Source organism: Microchirus variegatus (genome assembly GCF_963457635.1).
Source record: "Microchirus variegatus genome assembly, chromosome: 10".
NCBI lineage: Eukaryota > Metazoa > Chordata > Actinopteri > Pleuronectiformes > Soleidae > Microchirus > Microchirus variegatus.
Window position 1 is genome coordinate 7,027,752 of NC_139811.1, and position 20,861 is coordinate 7,048,612.

The 20,861-nt window shown below is 40.0% G+C and overlaps 1 protein-coding gene across 1 annotated transcript; it reads left to right on the forward strand.

Annotated features, from left to right (window-relative positions):
* Nucleotides 1-8,883: 8,883 nt before the first annotated feature.
* Nucleotides 8,884-18,967, forward strand: palm3 (paralemmin 3; the record flags this gene model as incomplete). Its single annotated transcript, XM_083896515.1, has 7 exons — nucleotides 8,884-8,937; nucleotides 10,355-10,435; nucleotides 13,252-13,382; nucleotides 14,317-14,449; nucleotides 15,158-15,182; nucleotides 15,819-15,899; nucleotides 17,092-18,967. The coding sequence occupies 7 exons, from the start codon at nucleotides 8,884-8,886 to the stop codon at nucleotides 17,970-17,972; spliced, it is 1,386 nt and encodes a 461-aa protein (XP_083752641.1). The 3' UTR covers nucleotides 17,973-18,967.
* Nucleotides 18,968-20,861: the final 1,894 nt, after the last annotated feature.

Sequence of the window (20,861 nt, forward strand, 5' to 3'; positions counted from 1 at the left end):
ACTATTGGATGATTAGTAAACCCTTGTGCAATGATGTTAGCACAGCTGAAAACAGGTTTGCTTTGATTATTTCTAATCTTGTCAGTGTCTGGACTATATTTTCTATTCATTTTGCAACTTTTTTGATGAATAAAAGTGTGACTTTTAATGGGAAACACCAAAAAATGGTATAGGTGACCCCAAACTTTTGAACGGCAGTGTATAGTAGGGCTGCAAATAACAGTTATTTTGGTAGTTGAGGTTATTTTATCGCTTTGACAGAAGAAGAAGAAGAAGCTGTATTAATTGTCACAAGTTGAAGCCAAAACAGTGATGCTGTGTTAGCTCATACAACCCAGCTGTGATCAGCTGACACCCAGCCGACTGTTAGTCTGTTAGTTACGCTTCAATCCCAGCCACTCTGTCACCGAGGTGGTCCATTTAAATGAGACTCCTTCCTTTCTACACCAACGCAGACTCAACCCAGACTCTACCTTTCTAGGTCAGAGGCTAAAAAAGTTTTAAAAATGTATTTCTTGCTTTGGTTTTGAACGTCTTGTGCTCCCAGTGTGGCTGCAGGGCTAAATCCAGGCGGCATCAGCGTCAAGTCTCGCTGTATTTTGTCGCGCTAAATGTTTAATTACGACAAGAGTGTTCCTGTCGTAGTACATCCCAGAAAGTGTGTACTGTCGAATGTAATCAACACTGTTTAACAGATTAAATATCCCAGAGACTGAAATATTGATAAACTCAAACGCACAGACTCGTCTCGTGTTAGGAACGTCCCTGCGGGAAGGTTGTAGTGTACTGTAGAGAGTGGAGCAAGGGATTCTGGGAAATGACGTATGTGTCAGTGGCAGCTCTGACAACAATCATGTTTTCCAAACTATACTTGTGCTTCATTTGTTCTCTGCAAAGAAACTACAGGGTCAGCAGAGGGAAAAGGATGATAGGATGACATTTAATTTACTATAATCCAGAGTTCTTCTAATATTCTCTATTAAGAAAACTGTGTTAGCTCCAGGTCAGGTTTTGCTCCTGCTCACATCGCGTTACTATCCATTTCCAGCAAACGTACGTCACGTGATATAACCCAAACAAGTAGGTCATGATGGGAAAAACGGATCATAAACCTCCATTTTTTTTCCCCCGATTGGCCTTCATTGGACCCGAGTAGTCAGATCGTCCTGCCCTGAAAGGCAACGTACTGTATGAAAAGTACAAACAGCACATAATGCTTTTTCCCCAAATAGAAATGACCCGAAATCTATCTTAAATCTACTATTTCTAGCACTATTTCTAAGTACAACTTCTGATATTTATCCACCAGTGTAAACAGGACACAACAAATGGAATTAACAGTGTGACAAGTGAACAACTTCTGTGTTCTGTGAGGTTAAATCGCCGTTTTGTTTTATTAATATGATGACCCGAATTACTTAAAACCGGGGGGGCCAAACTACGGCCCGCGGGCCAATCACGGCCCTCGGTGAGATGTTGTGCGGCCCGCAGCTTCCAGTTATATATTGTATTATTTATGGCCAAGCGCCGAACTCCAAATGCATGTGAATCACTTCATTAGCAAAGGTAAGACAACATTTTCTGGTTGCATTTGTTTAAAGTTAGTTTTTTTTTTTTTTGCTCTTATTTTGCAGCTGGATCTGGATTCTTTTTTTATACAGTGCAAAAACAACTTTATGTAAATGCTTCTGTTAAAAGGAAAAAAAATGACCATTGGCCCACGGAAATCTTCACATTATCAAATATGGCTCTAAAAATGTGGACACCCCTGACTTAGAAGCTTCACAAGATTGTCATATTAACATTTCTGTTGGAAAAGATGTATTTATTTATATTATTTATTACTTTTTTTGCATGCACTCTCAGCAATGGCAGCGTGCAGGGGACTGTTATATATGTACAAGTCCCTCATGCATCAGTAATGTCGTCAGACTCTTTCAATAACTGTACTTTCAGTGGATAATAATCGCAGTTACCCAACAGGATTACATTGTAAAGATCTGCTGGATCCGTTGTGGAAGTCATTTTACTTTCAAATGAAATGATTGTTTGGAGGGGAAAAGAAACAGATAAGTTCCTCAGGAAATGATTAGTTTAGCTATAAAAAATATTGTGGAACAGCTGCGGCCCTCGACGTGAGTCATGAACCGTTGGCCATGAAACTGGGTGGAAGTCCACATCTGTTTGTCTTTTTCCACTCGAGACCTCTTCATCCTCACAGTATTAAACGCTGCCCTTTTGTGTCATCGAGCTGTTTTTTGTCTCTCTCGGGCTGCGTCGCTGTCTCTCTGTTTGCAGAGATGCACATAATCTGAAATCATTATCATTCATAATAGAGGCCTGTTTCCACAGGGCGACCAAGAGAATTACGGTGTCTGTGAAACACTGGGCTACAACAGCAATGAAACATCACACACTTTTTCCTCATCTCATTAACCTCTAGGCAACACACACACACACACACGTACAGTATCACAGTCATATTCAGTCACTGAGTGCATGTGTGTGTGTGTCGAGGCTGAGGCTGCTGTCATGAGGAGATAGCGCAGTTCCCCCCACGGGGGTTAGACGATGACCTTGTGCTTCTTTCACATACTCAAACACGAGACTCCTTCATGAACAGACATGGGACATTCGAAGAATATTCCTTCTTCAAACATCACACAGATGCTTTAGATTTTTCCCACCTGTGGCCTCCGTGTAGATGTTGTGTGTGTGTGTGTCGCACTCTTGAGCTTCGCGTTTCCTGTGATCTCCGTACTTTGTTCTTTGAATCTCATCACGGTGACAAAGTTCTGTCGGTGAGGATGAAGCAACACACGAGAAACACAACGGTCTCCGCTGCTCCTGCTGCTACTTCTGCACCTGCACCTCCCACTTTGTTCTTTTCTGACTCTGTTTCTTTATTTGTATTATTATCATTATTATTATTATTCCCTCTGTGAACACATGAACACTACCCTCACAGTCACAGGCATTCATGTGCTGTGTTAACAGCCTCCACTCTGCTGGAAATGCTTTCCAACACATTTTTAGCTGCAGGAACTTGTATTTAAACTCTCACACACAGTCAACAGAATTGAATTTGGGAACAAACCTGAGAGTGCAGTTAGTTGCAATATGACTATAAATGAGTTTGACAAAAAAAAAATGTGGTGAATGAATCTGAGAATGTGACATTTAGATTGATTTTGTCTTTCCAGATTAGGTTGGGTAATTGGGCAAATTCAATTCCTTTGTCTCCTAGCTAGAGCGGCCAAACACCCCTTTACTAACGCAAGATACCAGGTGTATTCAAATTAGGATGTCGAGACTCAACTTAAGGCCACATTATACTTCTCCGACTGCGTAACCACGGAGACCCCTCGAGCCTTCATACTTCTGCGTCGTGGTGACGGATACGCACTGCAATTTCCCGCCCGATCAGTAGGGTTCGCTAGGCAAGGTTGTTGTGCTTTTGGCTACAGTGAGCAATGGCGTCCGAGAGAGAAAGACTGTTGTTGTTGAAACAGTGGCCGTTTTAAGATAATTTGAGGCGAGAAATTGGCCATTTAGAGTCTAAACATGTGCTGTGTGTGTTAAGATATAATGTATTTATAGTTTGGCAGCGACGTTGTCGGCGGTGATCAGCTCTGCCTCTGTGGGCGCTCGGTGCTCACTGTGAGCCGGCAGAGAGCAGCTTAGCTCGGCCTGTCCTGAGGACCAATCGCAGCTCTTGCCGTCTACGTTGTCCCTTGATGGAGTGACGGACACTTAAAAAATATTTGGAGGCTGTGTCGACGCAGAGGGCTCTGCGTAACCTACGTAGAGCACTTTACGCAGGAGTATAAATTGGGCAACATCCTGCAGGATACCTCTGGGGGGGTCAGCCCTGATACCTGCAATAGACAAAGGGGTGTTAAAGCACGGCCTGGAGGGGCAGACCCCTGCAACAGACAAAGGGATGTGAGAGGGGTGTTCCTTAGGTATAAAAGTTTAGCTCTCACATGCTCTGGGTCTTTCTTCATCTTCAACCACTCATGTGTTGACTGGCCTTTTCTTTGCAAAGAAAATAAACCCTTTTTGAACCCAGAGAAAACCCACGCACACCAGGGGAGAGCATGCAAACTCCATGCAATACTTTTTTTGTTGATTCATAAATTATTAAGTGTGAAATCGAGCTATAAAATAATCAATAATTTAAAATGCCGGCACACAAGTTTAAAAAAATATACTATATAATATCCCACCAATTCAAATGGTACCAAATACCATGCCACAGAGATTATTGGGTGTCAATCAGTCGATGCCACCTCAAAGAGACCACTACAAAGAGACAGGATATATTCAAGTTCAGTGTGTTTTTTGCTCATGATTTCAATTAATCATTTTGTAAAAAGGCAGAAGATCAGTTATTTTTCTAAATTAAAAAAAGTTTGATAGTATCACTTTAAGGCCTGGTTGTATCACACCAATGTTTTCCTAACCTGAAGGTGTGGAAAGACCAAAGATATCTGCTATAGGTAAATCTAGTGTCAACATTTTCCATGTTAAATTTAAAAAAGCATCATAGTAAACCTATTGTATATATATATATACAGTATATATACACACATATGTATATATATACATATATATATAAACATATGTATGTGTATATATACACATACATATACTGTATATTTCCATACATATATATACATGGACATATATATAAGTGGACAACTCTTAGCATCGTGATCCGTGATTTTGACCACTGCCATGTCAGTTTTTGAAAGCAGGAAATTCACAGACATCACTTCTATCATCAATTTTCCTCTTAACAGGAAACGAGTTACACAAATTGACATCATATTCTACCCAAGAAGACCTAAATCTAGTGATTAAGACCATTAACTCCACAGCAAAATGCTTACTGATGTTATAATTCAACATTTTCTTATACAGTCTGTGCGTATGTGGCTGAAATTATAGTACAAAGTAAAAAAAAAGAAAGAAGAGCACGAAGTTTGACTTGAACACACCACAGGTCCATCACCTCATTCACCATGAACATGAAAAGGAGATGTGAGCAGGGCGGCACACACACCACACTGACTCATCAGGCTCTTCACTTCTGGGGCCTGGAGCAGATCCACTCTTATCTCTGATGAACTAACAAACAGTCATTAACGGCAAATTATTAGACATCTAAAAAGGTTTTTCTTTTTTTTGGGCTTCTTCACTTCAAAGAGAAGTCTTTGATGTAACGTGTGCGCGGGAAGTCTGCCGTTCCTTCATGAGCCACACTTTGACTTATATAAAGCTTATGTGCAGTTTTGGAGAAAGTGAAATAATTCAAATTAATTAACTAAATAAAAAGACGTTAAAGGAGTCATATTATACCATATTTTCTCCTAGTTAGCCTAGTTCCCTGGTGTCCTAATGAACATGTCTGTGACATGCTTTGCTCAAAATACCTTAAGAATGAAGCACCACAGCAGTTCAATCACCCTGCCAAAACAGCCCTGTTCAGAACGCACGGTTTAGTAGTATCTGTTTAAAAAAGGGACAGGAAATGACATCGGCCACAGAGGCTACTGGGAGCTAACAGCAGTTAGCATTTGGAAAAGTGATCATGTGCAGGCTCTAGCATGCACATTGCCGTCATATATAACACGTATCCACTGGAGAGATAAATCCTCTGAGGCTGGAAGTTTGTGTAGAACTCTGTGCTGCACTGTGGAGCCAAGAATAGAACTTTTCGCAGACTTTGTGGACTTTCGGTTTTCGGACTCTGGAGTGTTTTAGGGTCAAAGCGGAGCTCCGCGAGACAACAATTCCAGGAATTTAGCGCAATGTGACGTCCCAATGAGCGCGGAAATCAACATCGCGTGTTTTATCTCCTGTACTTAGACTGAGGAGGACCACAAAAATAAGGATTTCAATTATTTAAAAGTTGTTTTTCTATATGTCACTTTTATGGCCACGGGTGCATGTGCTTTCAAAAGGTGGAGCTGTAGAGCATGGACTGTGGGCAGGAAAGTTCAGAGTGCAAGTTAAATGTGTGAGGAATGTGAGCTGCAGCTATCTCCGGCTCACAATGACTCCCTCTCTGCCACTGAGACTGTGAGAGACAGCTAGAGTCTTGGCAAGGACTTGAATGTTTGATGTGAGAGTGAGCGCTGGTGTGAGCGGATCAGGATCAATGTACTACACAACGGTCCTCCTTATCTCCTCCATCCTCCTCTGCTCTGCTTCTCCATCAATCAATAATTCTTCGAAAGTTGGCTCCTCATTAATATGGAGCAGAGAGATACTGAACCTTCTGCTTTCGCTGCACTCTGAGGTTCACAGATAATCGCCTGCAACCAGGGCTGCAATCAGCTGTCAATCACGCTATAGTGCAATATGTGCTGTGCTTTATCATTTATTGTCTTCTAAATTAGGCTAAAATTCACACATTTATAAATGTGTCTTTTTGCAGACGGTAAAGTCGCCCCCTTGTGACGATGCACTATATCGCTTCAGTACTTCCAGGTTGGCTTCAATGAGAAAACAAGCAAGACTTCAATTGGTATATGGTCTATGATTCAGCCACAGCTGCAGGGTCCTAGCCTTCATTAAACACGTTTTAACCAGCTTTAAAATGTCAAATCTAAACATCTTTGAGCTACATCCAACAACATATTTAATTTAACAGAATTTATCCATTTGTATTTGAATGAACAGCATAAAATACTGATACTGATGCGAACATCCCTGCTATAAAAGAGTAGAAAGAAGAAGCCACGAGTGCTACAAATTTAGCAGGAGAGCGGCGAGTTTGATGTAATGCAGTAAATGTCAACACATAAAGGGTAGAGAGAGTAAAAAACAGTCAAGGAAGCTTTATTCTCATCATATAAAAACATGAAAAGAACCAAATGCAGTCCTCAGGTCTGGGTAAATGTGCACCAAAAATTATATATATATATTAATAATGTATTTTCTCTTACTCAAACATTTTAAATACTCAAAGTCTAAGGATGAGTAACACATCAGAGTTATCAGGGGCTTCTATGACCTGATCTGTGTCAGTGCTGCTTAACTTCAACATGTGGCACGTGACACTGTTACTGTGCAGGCTTTGCTAATCAATAGACTAAAATAGCAGGTGGGTATTTCTGGTTTTCGTCACTGCAAAACGTCCACCAGGAAAAAAAAAAAAAGTAGTTTGAAGTTTGAATTAATCCAGTCATCACTTAAAGTGCACGCACACATAATGGGGATTAAAACTTCCGGTAACACTTTAGATTAGGGAACACGTTATCCATTAACTAGGTCGCATGCACGCCCTTTATTAGTAAATATTAAGCATGTTTTAACACCTTTTGTAGGAAAAATCTTAATTCATGTCGTAATAGAGGTAGAATAAGGCTATGTAGACTAAAGTGTTTAAGGATTACTAATAAAGCATGTTAGTAATGTGTTCCCTAATCTAAAGTGTAACCAGACTTCCTCTCTAACTTCACATGCTGCCATCAGGTCACGCTCTTTGTCACCATAAAATTCCACTTAGCTGGCTTCACTTCACACACTGCTGCACCAGAGAGAAGGAGGAAAAGCGGGGCAAAAAGGTAACACGACATCAAAAAAAACCTGTCAGAAATGCTGCGGGCAGCACATGTGTTTTCATGACGGTGCATATTCAGCCTCCTCCAGGTGAAAAAGTGCACAGTGTGTGTCTCCCTGTGAGTCAGTCAGTCATAAAGTCAACTCTCAACCCTCAGTGATTTACAACAATGCCACTGTGACTTTAAGTCTTCAGAGCAGAACACGACTTTCCTCGTCGTCGTAGTTTTCCAGCGGTTAACCTTTCGCACTCGCGTTACAGCTTCTTTGCCGTATTTCTTAAAGTTCACCTCGTGTTGGTGTTTTGTATGCTGACACTGTCTCAGCTTTTTTTTAAATCCCTGGTTTAAAACGAATGTTTATGGACATGATGACACTTCATGTGTATATATTTTGTATGATTTCTTTATTTTTTATAGTCCTTGTGCTGTTGTTTTTATGGATGGTTGTTTTTTTTTATACCATCTCCTGGCACTTAGAAGCACTTTGGGTCATAACAATTCAATTCACACAACTTTAATCGTCCAGGATGAACTGAATTTGCCATTATTCTCATATTATGTGCCGTGTTCAAGTTTCAAGTTTCAAGTATATATGTATATAGTACATATATATATATATATATGTATATACGTATATATGTATGTATATAAATACATACATACATATACAGTATATATACACATGTATATATGTATATATATGTGATACATACATTTATACTATATATGTATGTACTATATACACATATACACATATAAACATATACATTTATACACATATACATACACATATATACATATACATATGTATATACGTATACATATACATATACATACATATACATACATATATACATACATATATATATTCGTATATATATATATATATAATAATGCATTATATTTAAGGCGCCTTTCAAGACACTCAAGGTCACAGAGACACTCAAGGTCGCCGGTCTATATATATATATATATACATAGACATGACCTTTAATTGTTTCTTTTGTTTCTTCTTATTTTATATACATATTTTCATATAGTATGTTTTTATTGTACATTTACGAAATAAAAAAAATCACTAATTCAAACAAAAATAGAGCTGAAACAATCAATTAATCGATTACTAAATTAATTGTCAACTATTTTTGATAATCTATTAATCGATATGAAGCTTTTTTCGTTTCTTTGCTCCACATCCACACAAGAAATCATTCAAACTGAATCGCTTTGGTTTAAGATTAATCGAGTACGAGAATAACCATGAGTTGCAGCTCTAAACAAAACCATTCATATGTTTTAGATCCAAACCATGGAAGAAATGGATGAAGCAGAAAAGTACCAACGACGGCTGAGAGTCATCACGGTGAGATGTTCTTTCTTTTTATTTTTTATTCTTTATTTTCCCTCCTCCTCCTCCCCTCCTCTCCACTTTCTACTTTAGTCAGCCTTAAAGCAACAATCTCTTTCACCTCCTGTCAAAAACAATCTCCGCGTACCAACAGTGACACTTGAGTGAACAATCTCACTCCATGTCTGTGCACTGCCTGAAGTCAGCGAGCGGCGGAAAAGAGCATTCCCCCCCCAGTTAACTTTTCTGGCCAATGATCACCGGTGTGTGTGTGTGTGTGTAATGAAAGGTTTGAAGGCCTGAGTGGAGTCGGCTTGACCTCTATCTCCTAGGAAGTAAAACTCAGCCTTAACACAAGTGAACCAGCAAAAGGCCTGTGGAGAGCGTGGATGTTTACAGCGTACATTAAAGAGTACAAATACAGCACCAGCATGCGTACAATGTGCTGCGTCATTGAACTATTTCTCTCGGCATCCCTGCTTCTCTGCCAGCTGTATCTGCCACTTTAATCTGCCGGTCACGTCCCCTAAAAATACCCTTCCCTCTCTCTCTCTCTCTCTCTCTAACTCTAACTATCTCAGTTCTCTGCTTTCATGCACAAGTCGTCCTCGTCCTCTGGGACCGTGACTGCAAAAAAAAAGGGGGTGTTGCCAAAGAAATATATTAAAAAGCGGGTGTAACCCACCAACATTATTGTCAGGGGCAGAGCTCTCGTCGGACCGAGCTCTGGCTGTGTGCTGCTGCTGTGAGTGTGAGGACAATGCTTCAATTCACAATAACCCAATGGACTAATTCAAGTTTGGTGACAGTTTGCTGTTAAGAGGTAAGTTTACGGAGACTCTGGCGATTCAAAGCGTTGTGGAAATACTCTGCTGCTGGTGAAGAATGAAATAGAGCGATACAAATATGAATATTTTCTTTGCAAAGAAAAGGTCAACCTAAACATTTATACCTGAAGAAACACCCCTTTCAGATCCCTTCGTTTGAGAAGGAGTCTGCCCCTCCAGGCCGTGCTTTCACACCCCTTTGTCTACGGCGGGTATCGGGGGCCGACTCGCACAGAGGTATCCTGCGGATGTTGTAGTTAGGTGCAAGTTGAGTCTAGACATCCTAATTTGAATAGGACCTGGTATCTTGTGTTAGGAAAGGGGTGTTGGGCAGCTGTAGCTCTGAGACAAAGAAATTTAATTTGCCATTACACAAGAAAATGTGTACTTTGAAGTACAGAGAAACAGCTGATAATCTAGAGGTCAAGTGTGGAACTCTGAGGAGAGTAAAGAAGACGTTGATTGGGTGGAGGTGGCGGTGGGCGTGGTCAAGAAGTATAAACTTCTGAAATGCACCCTAACATTAAAAGTTAAGGAATCCCACAGTGTTTTTTTTTATTATTATTATTCTTACCTCTTTTTTTGTTGTCTTTCAAATTTGTCAGGAGCGGCTTCAGCAGCAGGAGGAAGAGGAGAAGCTGAGGAGGGAGACGGAGGAAGAGTGGTTGAAAAAGGCCCAGACAAAGGTTAGTGACACACTATACAACTACAATATCAGTGGACTTTTATCTCTTGGATATTAAATAGGTTTATATAGGTTTAAATTGACCATACCACTGGAGTGGGATTACACCGTGATCTCATTCCATTGTTTATCTTTCTCCAGCTGTTTCATGTTAAAAATTGACCACTGCTGTGTGTCCCCCCCCCCACCCTTAAACCCCCACGCCCTCATGAGCTCTTCACTCTTCACTCGGTGACGTCTAGAGCTCAAGTGTTCTGGGGAGGGGTTCACTTGGACTTTGCCCAGTGACATAAGCGAGCGGTTTTAGCTCAGTTAACATAAGCTGCTTGTTGTGCTAAAACACCACAGAGGAAGCGATGATGACAGAAACGGAGAAAGAGCATGTTGTTGGTTTTTTTTTACGAGCTGGTATGTATCCCATTATCTACTTCACGGTGGGTTCCCTATAGGACACCGTAACAACTCATGCTGTTGCCAATAACCCGAGGCTGCATCATGCATGCAGTTACAGCCTCCACACTAAAATAAAAACACACTTCATTCTTTTTTACAGCCAAGCGTTGCCGCCTTGGGGCGTGTGCATCATTTACAGCGTGGACACACACCATCTAAGCTGCGGTTGCAAATGCAAATGAATGAAAAAAAAAGGCACAACACAACAGCTCTTTCATGTTAGTGCAGGGCTAAACATGAATCAGAATCCGTCAGTTTCTACTTCATAAACTAAAAAGGAGAGCTGGTGGTGTATATATACACTGTGAGAAGATGACAGGAGAGCAGAGCAGTTGCAGGGTTTGAAAGCAAAGGATCTGCTCCAGCAATTTCCATTCTCGATGCCATTAGGATGGTGTTGATGTTCTCATATAATCTGAGTTGTAATGGTACACCTTCACAGAGGGGTTTCTCTCTGATATTTCAGATTAGACGGCAAGGTTGAAGCTTAAAAAAAAGAAAAAAGTCTCAGGTCTTCATGAACGACTGTCTGTACTCATTCTCAACCAGACACTTGATTAATCAACAGAGATTAGCTCTGAACAATTATTCCTTATGAGGTTTGCAAATATTTTCAATGGATTCCTGTTCAGGGTGATGCTGACTATTATTATCTAAAATTTCAAGTCATTCCAAGATACTTCTTGTTTTTTTGAAGAAAGTCAGTTCACTGTCAAAGTGCATCAGGGCAAATGGATCATTTCCTGAATTTCAAAAATTCATTAAAATTATTCCTTAAGAGGTTTGCAAATATTTTCAACGGATCCTTGCTCAGGACAATGATAACTATTACGATGGTAAATTTCAAGTCATTCCGAGATACTTTTTGTTTTTGAGACAAAAGTCAGCTCACAGTCAAAGTGCATCAGGGCAAATGGATCATTTCCTGAGTTTCAAAATTCATTAAAATTATTCCTTAGGAGGTTTGCAAATATTTTCAACGCATCCTTGTCCAGGGCGATGCCGACTATTATGATGGTAAATTTCAAGTAGTTCCGAAATACTTTTTTTTTTGGAGAAGAAAGTCAGCTCACAGTCAAAGTGCATCAGAGCAAATGGATCATTTCCTGAATTTCAAAAATTCATTAAAATTATTTCTTCAGAGGTTTGCAAATATTTTCAATGGATCCTTGTTCAGGGCGATGCCGACTATTATGATGGTAAATTTCAAGTCATTCCGAGATACTTTTTTTTTTTAGACAAAAGTCGGCTCACAGTCAAAGTGCATCAGGGCAAATGGATCATTTCATGAGGTTCAAAAATTCATTAAAATTATTCCTTAAGAGGTTTGCAAATATTTTCAACGGATCCTTGTTCAGGGCGATGCTGACTATTATGATGGTAAATTTCAAGTCATTCCGAGATACTTTTTGTTTTTTTGAAGAAAGTCAGCTCACTGTCAAAGTGCATCAGGACAAATGGATCATTTCCTGAATTTCAAAAATTCATAAAAATTATTCCTTAAGAAGTTTGCAAATATTTTCAACGGATCCTTGTTCAGGGCGATGCTGACTATTATGATGGTAAATTTCAAGTCATTCCGAGATACTTTTTGTTTTTTTGAAGAAAGTCAGCTCACTGTCAAAGTGCATCAGGACAAATGGATCATTTCCTGAATTTCAAAAATTCATAAAAATTATTCCTTAAGAAGTTTGCAAATATTTTCAACGGATCCTTGTTCAGGGCGATGCTGACTATTATGATGGTAAATTTCAAGTTATTCCGAGATACTTTTTGATTTTGAGACAAAAGTCAGCTCACTGTCAAAGTGCATCAGGGCAAATGGATCATTTCCTGAATTTCAAAAATTCATTAAAATTATTTTTTCAGAGGTTTGCAAATATTTTCAACGGATCCTTGTTCAGGGCGATGCCGAATGACTAAACAGGTTTTATGATTGCCTCGGTTTTATGTTCAGATGTGTGAACACACACACACACACACACCCCAAAGGCTAACACTAACAGTCACAGTGCAGCAGTCACGCTCTGCCATTAAGGCACAGATGTACTGAATGAATCATTATCAATAATGCTGGCACCAAATATTGACTTTCCTAACTTAAAAGATGCATCATTTGACTCACCATGAGCACTACTTCAACACAGGAATGAGGAGTAAATATTATCTTGACATACTTGGCAGGAAAAGCACAGGTGTTACTGATCACTTTAATGATGATTGTTCACACCTGTGATTTCTGTCAGACAGCAGCAAGTAACATAACTCTAGTGAAGTACATTGATATTATACATAAGCTTCTTCTTTCCCCGTGATAAACTGTGTGAGGTTTTCTCTCTCTTGTCTCCTTCACCTTTCTTCCAGAGAAAGTACCTGAGGGACCAGTGGCTTAGCGAAACGAGCCGACCTCCTGTCCTCCTTCCACTTGACAGCTTTAGGACCAGTCCCCCGACACAGGAAGAAGACGAGGACGCGCAGGCAGCAGCAGCAGCAGCGTGAGACACATCTTAACGGCTTCTTTCAGATCAGTCAAAGGCAGACTAAGACCAAATTCTTTAGAAATCCAATGTCTTTTACTCTCACGTGTCTTCTATACACTTACAAAAACTGCTATAAAAGCAACAGACGTCAATATTTTTTCATATATCGCTTAAACGATTTTCAAATAACTCAAATCGACCAAACATTCAGTAATTTTTCAGGATTTAACCCCCTTAAATTTCAGTTTAGTTATTTATTATTTATTACAAAAACACAAAATTAGTAGGTAATACATTTGTTTATATATACACATGGATATATATGTATATATATATACACATATTCATAAATATATATATATATATACACAAACACATATATACATATACGTACAAATATATATATATATATATATATACACATATATACATATACGCACTGGCACTTAAAGGGTTAAAATCTATTATTTATTTTAATTATTTATTTATTTATTCATTTTTTATTATTGAGAAAAAATAATATATATATATATATAATATAGAAAATTATTGAATATTTGATCATTTTGATGAGGGCTTTAGTTGATTTTTAAACAAAAGGCTGGGAAAAAATGCTGTATTTTATGATTTTATAGATTTTTTGTACATGAACATTTTTGTCACAAAGGCGTCCAGAGGGTAGTAAATTATTTGAGGGTTAATCAACACAGCCAAACAATTAACATTGATTTCTAAACATGGAAAGCTCATTACAAGTGCAGTGTTTTTGTTATGATACAGTTTTTTAATCATTGTTTATTGACCAATACAAGACCAAACGTCGCTTATGATGTCAATGAATATAGGACGTGACCACGCACAGTCACGGTCCATATTGTACTTTCAAATGTTTCTTTTAACAAAGACGTCTTTGCTAATGTGTGTGTGTGTGTGTGTGTGTGTTATCCAGAGAACAGAAAAGCAGTCAAAAGACGCCCGAGGTGCTGACAGCTGATGCCAGAGAAAAGGAACAAGCTTCCCAAGAAGAAAGCAAAGAGTCGGTCAGTTGTGTAGCAACAGCCAGAGAACACCGCTCCTATCAGGTGAGATAGGCAGATGTGTCTATGGTCAGGAAAGAAATGCACACCGAGATAAAAACAACCTTAGATCAGCAGAAGTTCCTATTTAGTTTTGTCAGACACAGCAGCAAAAGTTCACCTAATAACAAAAAAACTGAGCCATACATGAATAATCCAATAGTATTTGGATGTTGTGGACGCAGTAAACACAGAGCCGTGGTCCTCCAGATACAAAATATATATATAAACATAAGGGTCAGTGAATGCAAATGGTTTTGAGTTTGGCCTCCAGCCTCACGTCGGTGGAATAATTATGAAATGCACACACTTTACAACAAAATAGTATGTACAAGTGGTACTTTAAGTACCTTAAATTATATATATATATATATATATAAAAAACAATCTCAGTGCCTCTTCATACTATGGGAGCTCGGTTGAGCTGTGAAATATTAATGGCAGGATACGAGCTGCAGGGGAGGGCCCCAGGAAAAGGGTGGGAGGCATCAGGCATGTGTTGAAAGTTGTAAACTCAGTTGTGACGCAGTGTCTGCTGCTGTGTGTGTGTGTGTGTGTGTGTGTGTGTGTGTGTGTGTGTGTGTGTGTGTGTGTGTGTGTGTGTGTGTGTGTGTGTGTGTGTGTGTGTGTGTGTGTGTGTGTGTGTGTGTGTGTGTGTGTGTGTCTGACCATGGAGACTAAGCACTGATCACTTATCTCCTTTTTTACCCACAGGCTGCAACTGACGAGGACGCACGAGGTAGGAAGTCAGAGTTAACTTCATTGTACTGTCATTGTCGTTGTGACTAGATCGCACCGTCAGCTTTGGTCCCCATTTAACACATTTAAGATAATTTGCCATAACTAATACTTAGCCTTGAAGAATGGCCATTTCAATCAATGTGACAGAATGGAGCCGTAGCTGAGAAACGGCTCTACAGTGACCATAGAATCATTCTATGGTCTGACTCTGTGTCGTACACACAACCAGCAACTTTTAAGCCTCTCACTGACTCCAGTGCACAAAGTTATAGAAAAAAGTGTGGAAGTTGCAGCACATATGGACATCAGTGAAGAGACAGAAGTGCAATAATCACTGTTTGCACCAGAATTCATTCAGAATGTTTAATTTCTGATATCGATTATGTTTTTTCCTCAAAGTCAATGTAGAATTTTGACTTAAATTCTCTAAATTCTCACCGACTGCTGATCGGTTGTGTACTTAAAGTGTCCAGTGTGGTATTTTCCCCATTCTGATGCTCACTTAGAACCCCAGCAACTCAGCAGCATGGATCCATATTTATCGAGTACTATACGATATACAACCAAACTTTTTTAAATAAAAACATGTATTATAATATCAGTTATGTCTGTTTTCTGTCACTTCTCTCTACAGTGACTACAAAGGTCGAGAAGCACATCCAGACACAAATGGAGAAACAGATGTTTCTTGAGAGCGGGCAGGACGGCCGATCAGGTAAAGAGTGTTCGAGCTGTGACATGGAATTGCTGTTGCTACTGTATATAATACTGTGTACTGTGCATTTACTGGGTTATAAATAGCTCCGGGGATCCTGAGGTTGTTTAACTGAGGTGGTTTGAATTGCCTAATGTTCACTTTACCTTAACTGACATCGGATTTTTGTAAATAATGACTTGGCAGGATAAAATATTAACAAACATGACTTTAGGACAAAAAACTCTGCAGCTGTGACGCAACAGTCTCTCCAGTCTCATCATGTATTTAATGTTGCTCTGTCCAGGCTGAGCCTGCAGGGTACGACTTAATGATGGAACAAAGTTATACTTAGCATAATTCTTTCTATTAAATTTGATGGTATTTTGAGCATGGCGTCCTCTCACATTAGATAAACAAACCTCTGTTTCTGACCGAGGATTGACCTTTACACCTCTGACCTTTTAGTTATGACTATAAGACAATGTGGTTTAGTCCTGGACTGCAAATGACTTTACAGTGTGTGTGTAAGAACTGGTGACATCTGGAGGACTTCTCACGCCACACAGGTTATCGCGTTCTTCATTGTTTACTTAAGTAAACTACTGCTTCAGAAGGTCGCTGTAGAAACACGGCCGTGCAAGATGGCCGCCTCTGTAAAGCATAAATCTTTTAAAAGGCTCATCTAAGGCTAAATAATCAAACTGTTTTATCGCAATCTTTTATGTTCAGGAACAAAAACAAGGTTACAACTTCATCTGGAAATGGGCTCTGTCAAGCAAAACTATCAGACCTGACTGAGGGAGCGTTTTTTTGCGAATACAGAGGCAGCACAAGTATTCGACTCCCAAAAAACTGCTGAACAAGTGGGTTTTCTGAGCAGTAGAATTCAGTTCTGAGACTTTTTGTGAGCCCTTATTTGTGTTTTCGCTCATACGCCAACCTGTTTGCAACCTCCTTGCTCACTTTACTAGCACAATGTTGCTGCGGCTTCCGTCTGTCTTGACATAAAGACAAATTACCTCCCGAGTGCAGTGCAGGAATGTAGCCAGGCGAAATACAGCATTAGCATTGTATGAACTCATTTGTCAATGGTTTAGATATAACAGGCAATTGTTTATATCTAACAGTTACATACTGCAGCTTTAAAGCTAAAGTTGTTTTACCTCTTGCATGTTACCTTGCTTTGAATTCTGCTCTGTTTGTTTCGTAGTCCTGGGAATGGTAGCAGTGCAGGTCGAGAGAGATCCAAAGACGGGGGCTACTGTCGTCAGGTCGGTGGCCCCCGTGTCCACACCAGGTGGCGCTGAAAGGGCTCATCACACGGTCTTTGATGACGGCAGAATGAGCATCCACACCGTCGGAGGCCCAGACGGTCAACCCTCAAACGAAGAGCTTGGCCAGATCTTGAACGTCATCGACGGGGTCGGGATGAAAGCGCTGCTGGACGAAGTCACCGTCGTGCCGGGCAAGGCAGAGATGAAGACTGAGGTTGTGGAAGCGAGCCGAACGCCAGGGGAAAAGCTCTCTCTTTCGGGCCATCATGCGATGACAGAAGAGATTATGCAGCCCGACAGCTCCAGAAGCTACGTCGCGGAGGTTGAGCTGAGCACAGATGACAGCGCTGTAACTGTGGGGACCGAGAAAGATAAAAAAGATGACAGGAATGTCTCAGCGGTGACGGTGGACGACATTGAGGATCAAAAGTTAGAGGACGGCCCCGTCACTCTTTTGTTCTTGGGATACGCTGACGCCACGATTGACCAGGGAAACAGCCAAGATGGTGACGAGGCCATGATCACCGTGGAGCGAGTCATGATCACCGACGACGGAGAAGAATACGTCTTGGGAGATGAGGAGACGTCTGCTCCAGCTCCGACAACTGTGAGCAAGGTAGCAGAGCAGGAGGCAGGGAAAGAGTCCAAGGATGAAGTATTTCAGGAAGTTCCTCTGGGTGGAAACGGGGCGGAAGTTAAAGTCCCAGGCGATAAATGTGATCAGGAACCACAGAAATCCTCTTCACTCGATAAAGCAGAAGAGCAAGGAAAGGGCACACCAAAGCGTAAGACCTGCCAGTGCTGCTCGGTCATGTAAGACACATGACCTCAACAGAACATTTGCTGTTGTGCCTTCTCAAACGGAACATATGCTGCACTACATCAGAGTACACAATCCACTACATGGTGTGGTCTCACAACTTCACTACGGCAAAAACTCAGACTGTTTTTATGTTGTACATCTCTACAGCAGCTGGAGACGGTCAGCAGCTCTGAGGTACTGTTAAAAACCACTTCTTCCCCCTAGTGGACAACACAGAGAACTTCACTATGCACTCCTACAAGACATGCAGTACATTTGACTGCAAGAGATCCTATTTCTTTCCGTCTGTGCCTCTGGACACACAGTACACTGTATACCAGGGGTCTCAAACTCAAATGACCTGAGGGCCAATGAGTGTCCAGTCTGGTCATGTGAAGACTATGTTCTTAAAATGATATTTGACAGAATTTCAAAATAAAAGTGTTTTGTATGATATGCAACAATACAGTTGACAATAATAAAAAAAAAACATAATGCAAAATGAATTCAAAAAAATAATAACATAACATATGGACAACGTTAACAACAAGAAGAAACAAGCGAATATGTATTTTTATGTTAAAAGTTATAAATATATAACCTAATGTATAATTATTAATAATAAAATGTTGCTCACTGTTTTATGACTAGAGCTAACAATAACAATTATTTAGTATTATATTATGTCTATAATCTAGCTACAGGTCACTTGATATGAAATTAGCGGGCCACACTAAATTGACTGGGAGGCAGCATGTGGCCCACAGGCCGCGAGTTTGAGACCTCTGCTCTATCAACTTTTTCAAGTAAACTTTTCTTTTCTCCAGCAATAGAAAAGTGCAAATGATTGTTTACATTGTGGCATGAATGTTTCTAACAATCTGTTTCATGGCGATTTAATGTTCATGTGAATTAAAAATAAGTAATTTGTACATCCTATCATAATATTATAATAATAATAGGTTTTTTTACATGACTACATGAGGTTGTTGGTGCTATTTTAAAGTCATGAGGAGGAGTTTGTATTCAACTACGTGCCTGAAGTTTAACATGTTAATGTGTTCAGATGTATTTTTGTGTCAGATTCATTAAACTAATTGTTCAAACATCGTCGCAAACGCTCGTTACTCGTTTTCTTTGGCTGAGATTTAAGCGAGGACATCGGTGTCACAGAGATCGGCTGCAGACCTGATTAAAAACAACGTTAACAGGTCACAGACCGAGAGATTCAAAACAAGATTCTGCACAGGCTCAGATTAATATATTCACCCCCCCTGCCATGTTAATGAGGGGGACAGATCTACTCTGCTCTTGCTTGTGTAAACTTAAGTCTTGATTATAGCCATCTCGTTTTTCAGAGATAATTAGATGAACACTTCAAACAAAAACTAAAAAAAAAAAGACCCTGATGTTTTTCCTCTTAGGCCCTGCCACTGGGGAATTGCATTTCCCCTGCATCACACCCAAATAACTCCTACTGAAACTCCTTAAAATTGCCTGAAAGTGAGTCTTGCATAACTGGATCAAAGACTATACCTATGCCCAGTGTTACCCTCTGTTATTTTAGGATTTGATTTCTACATGAACAATTACAGCTGCTCACAATAGAAAAAGAGGGACCGAAAAAGTTTAACCTAGTTTTTGCCTCATAATTCCACTTATGGGAAAAACACTAAACTGGAATGGAATATTCCACAATGAAATAAAAATACCTTCCTGCCTGTCATCCATTCTCAGCTCCTTTAACATCCATTATGACTGATACCGTAATTTGGTGCACAACTGATTAATTGCAGCATACACTGGCATATACAGGCATATATGGCTATTAAACAGCATGCGATATACGACGATGTCTTCACTGATTGTAGTCGCGATTTAAATTCAGATATCGTCTACTGCTTAGTATGAAAACGTTCTAACATTAAACTCTGATACTGTATTACTGCTGGAAGAGGATTTGTTTGTTCACATGACACAGGGCAGGAAGGTGCAGGTGCTAAGTAGATCAGCTGCATCGTTCATATTTCCACTGAGGTTCATTCGATCACGCACAGAGCGATGGCTGCAGTGACAATATCAGGTGGGTCTCTTCTTTTTTTCTTCTTCTTCTACATTAATGCTGTTGCTTTACACTTGTTTTCTTTCCTGTCACACTAACTGTAATTGCAGGTTGGTGGAGCTTTGTCTGTAGTTATAGCAAGAACAAAATCATGGGTACGACAGAACAGAATAGCCATTACCACATCTGCCCAAATGACGCATAGTAGAATTTACTTGAGTAAACAATTTGATTAAATTGTGATAACAGCCTTCAACATGACAAGCAAAGAGAGAAAGTTCCTTGAGAGGAGGACGGTATAAACAGGTTAAGCTCATTAAAGCACATTAATAACGTCCTGTTGCTTAAGCTCTACAGTATATTAAGTGTGGTGGTGCTGCTGATGCTGATGATGATAATCCTGACTGGTAGTAAGCAGGTGTAAATATAGACGCAGATGCAGTTTAGACAGCCACATTATGCAGGAACAATATACCTGATTAGGCAGAACACAGCATTCAGTGACCCGGCACAGTGAGTCCGTGCTTGCTATGATTCAGCTGTGAAAGTATAAAAATCCACGTAGCAATTACGAAGTTGATCACTCGATGCTTTATGCAGATTAAAAGCGTCATTTTGACAGGCAGGCTGTGGGATGATGATGATGATAGTGAGTGAGTGTCCATGTCATTCAAGTACACATTATACAAAGTGTGCGTACTGCCAAAACAGACAAGAGAGAAAAGCCGATTATGCTTTCCCTTTGTCAGCACACATGCATGTACTAGGTCACTGTGGGGGGAGAAAAGTCACCAAAAACAACACAGTATCTGCACACGTTGTCCAACAACAAAGGAAAAATC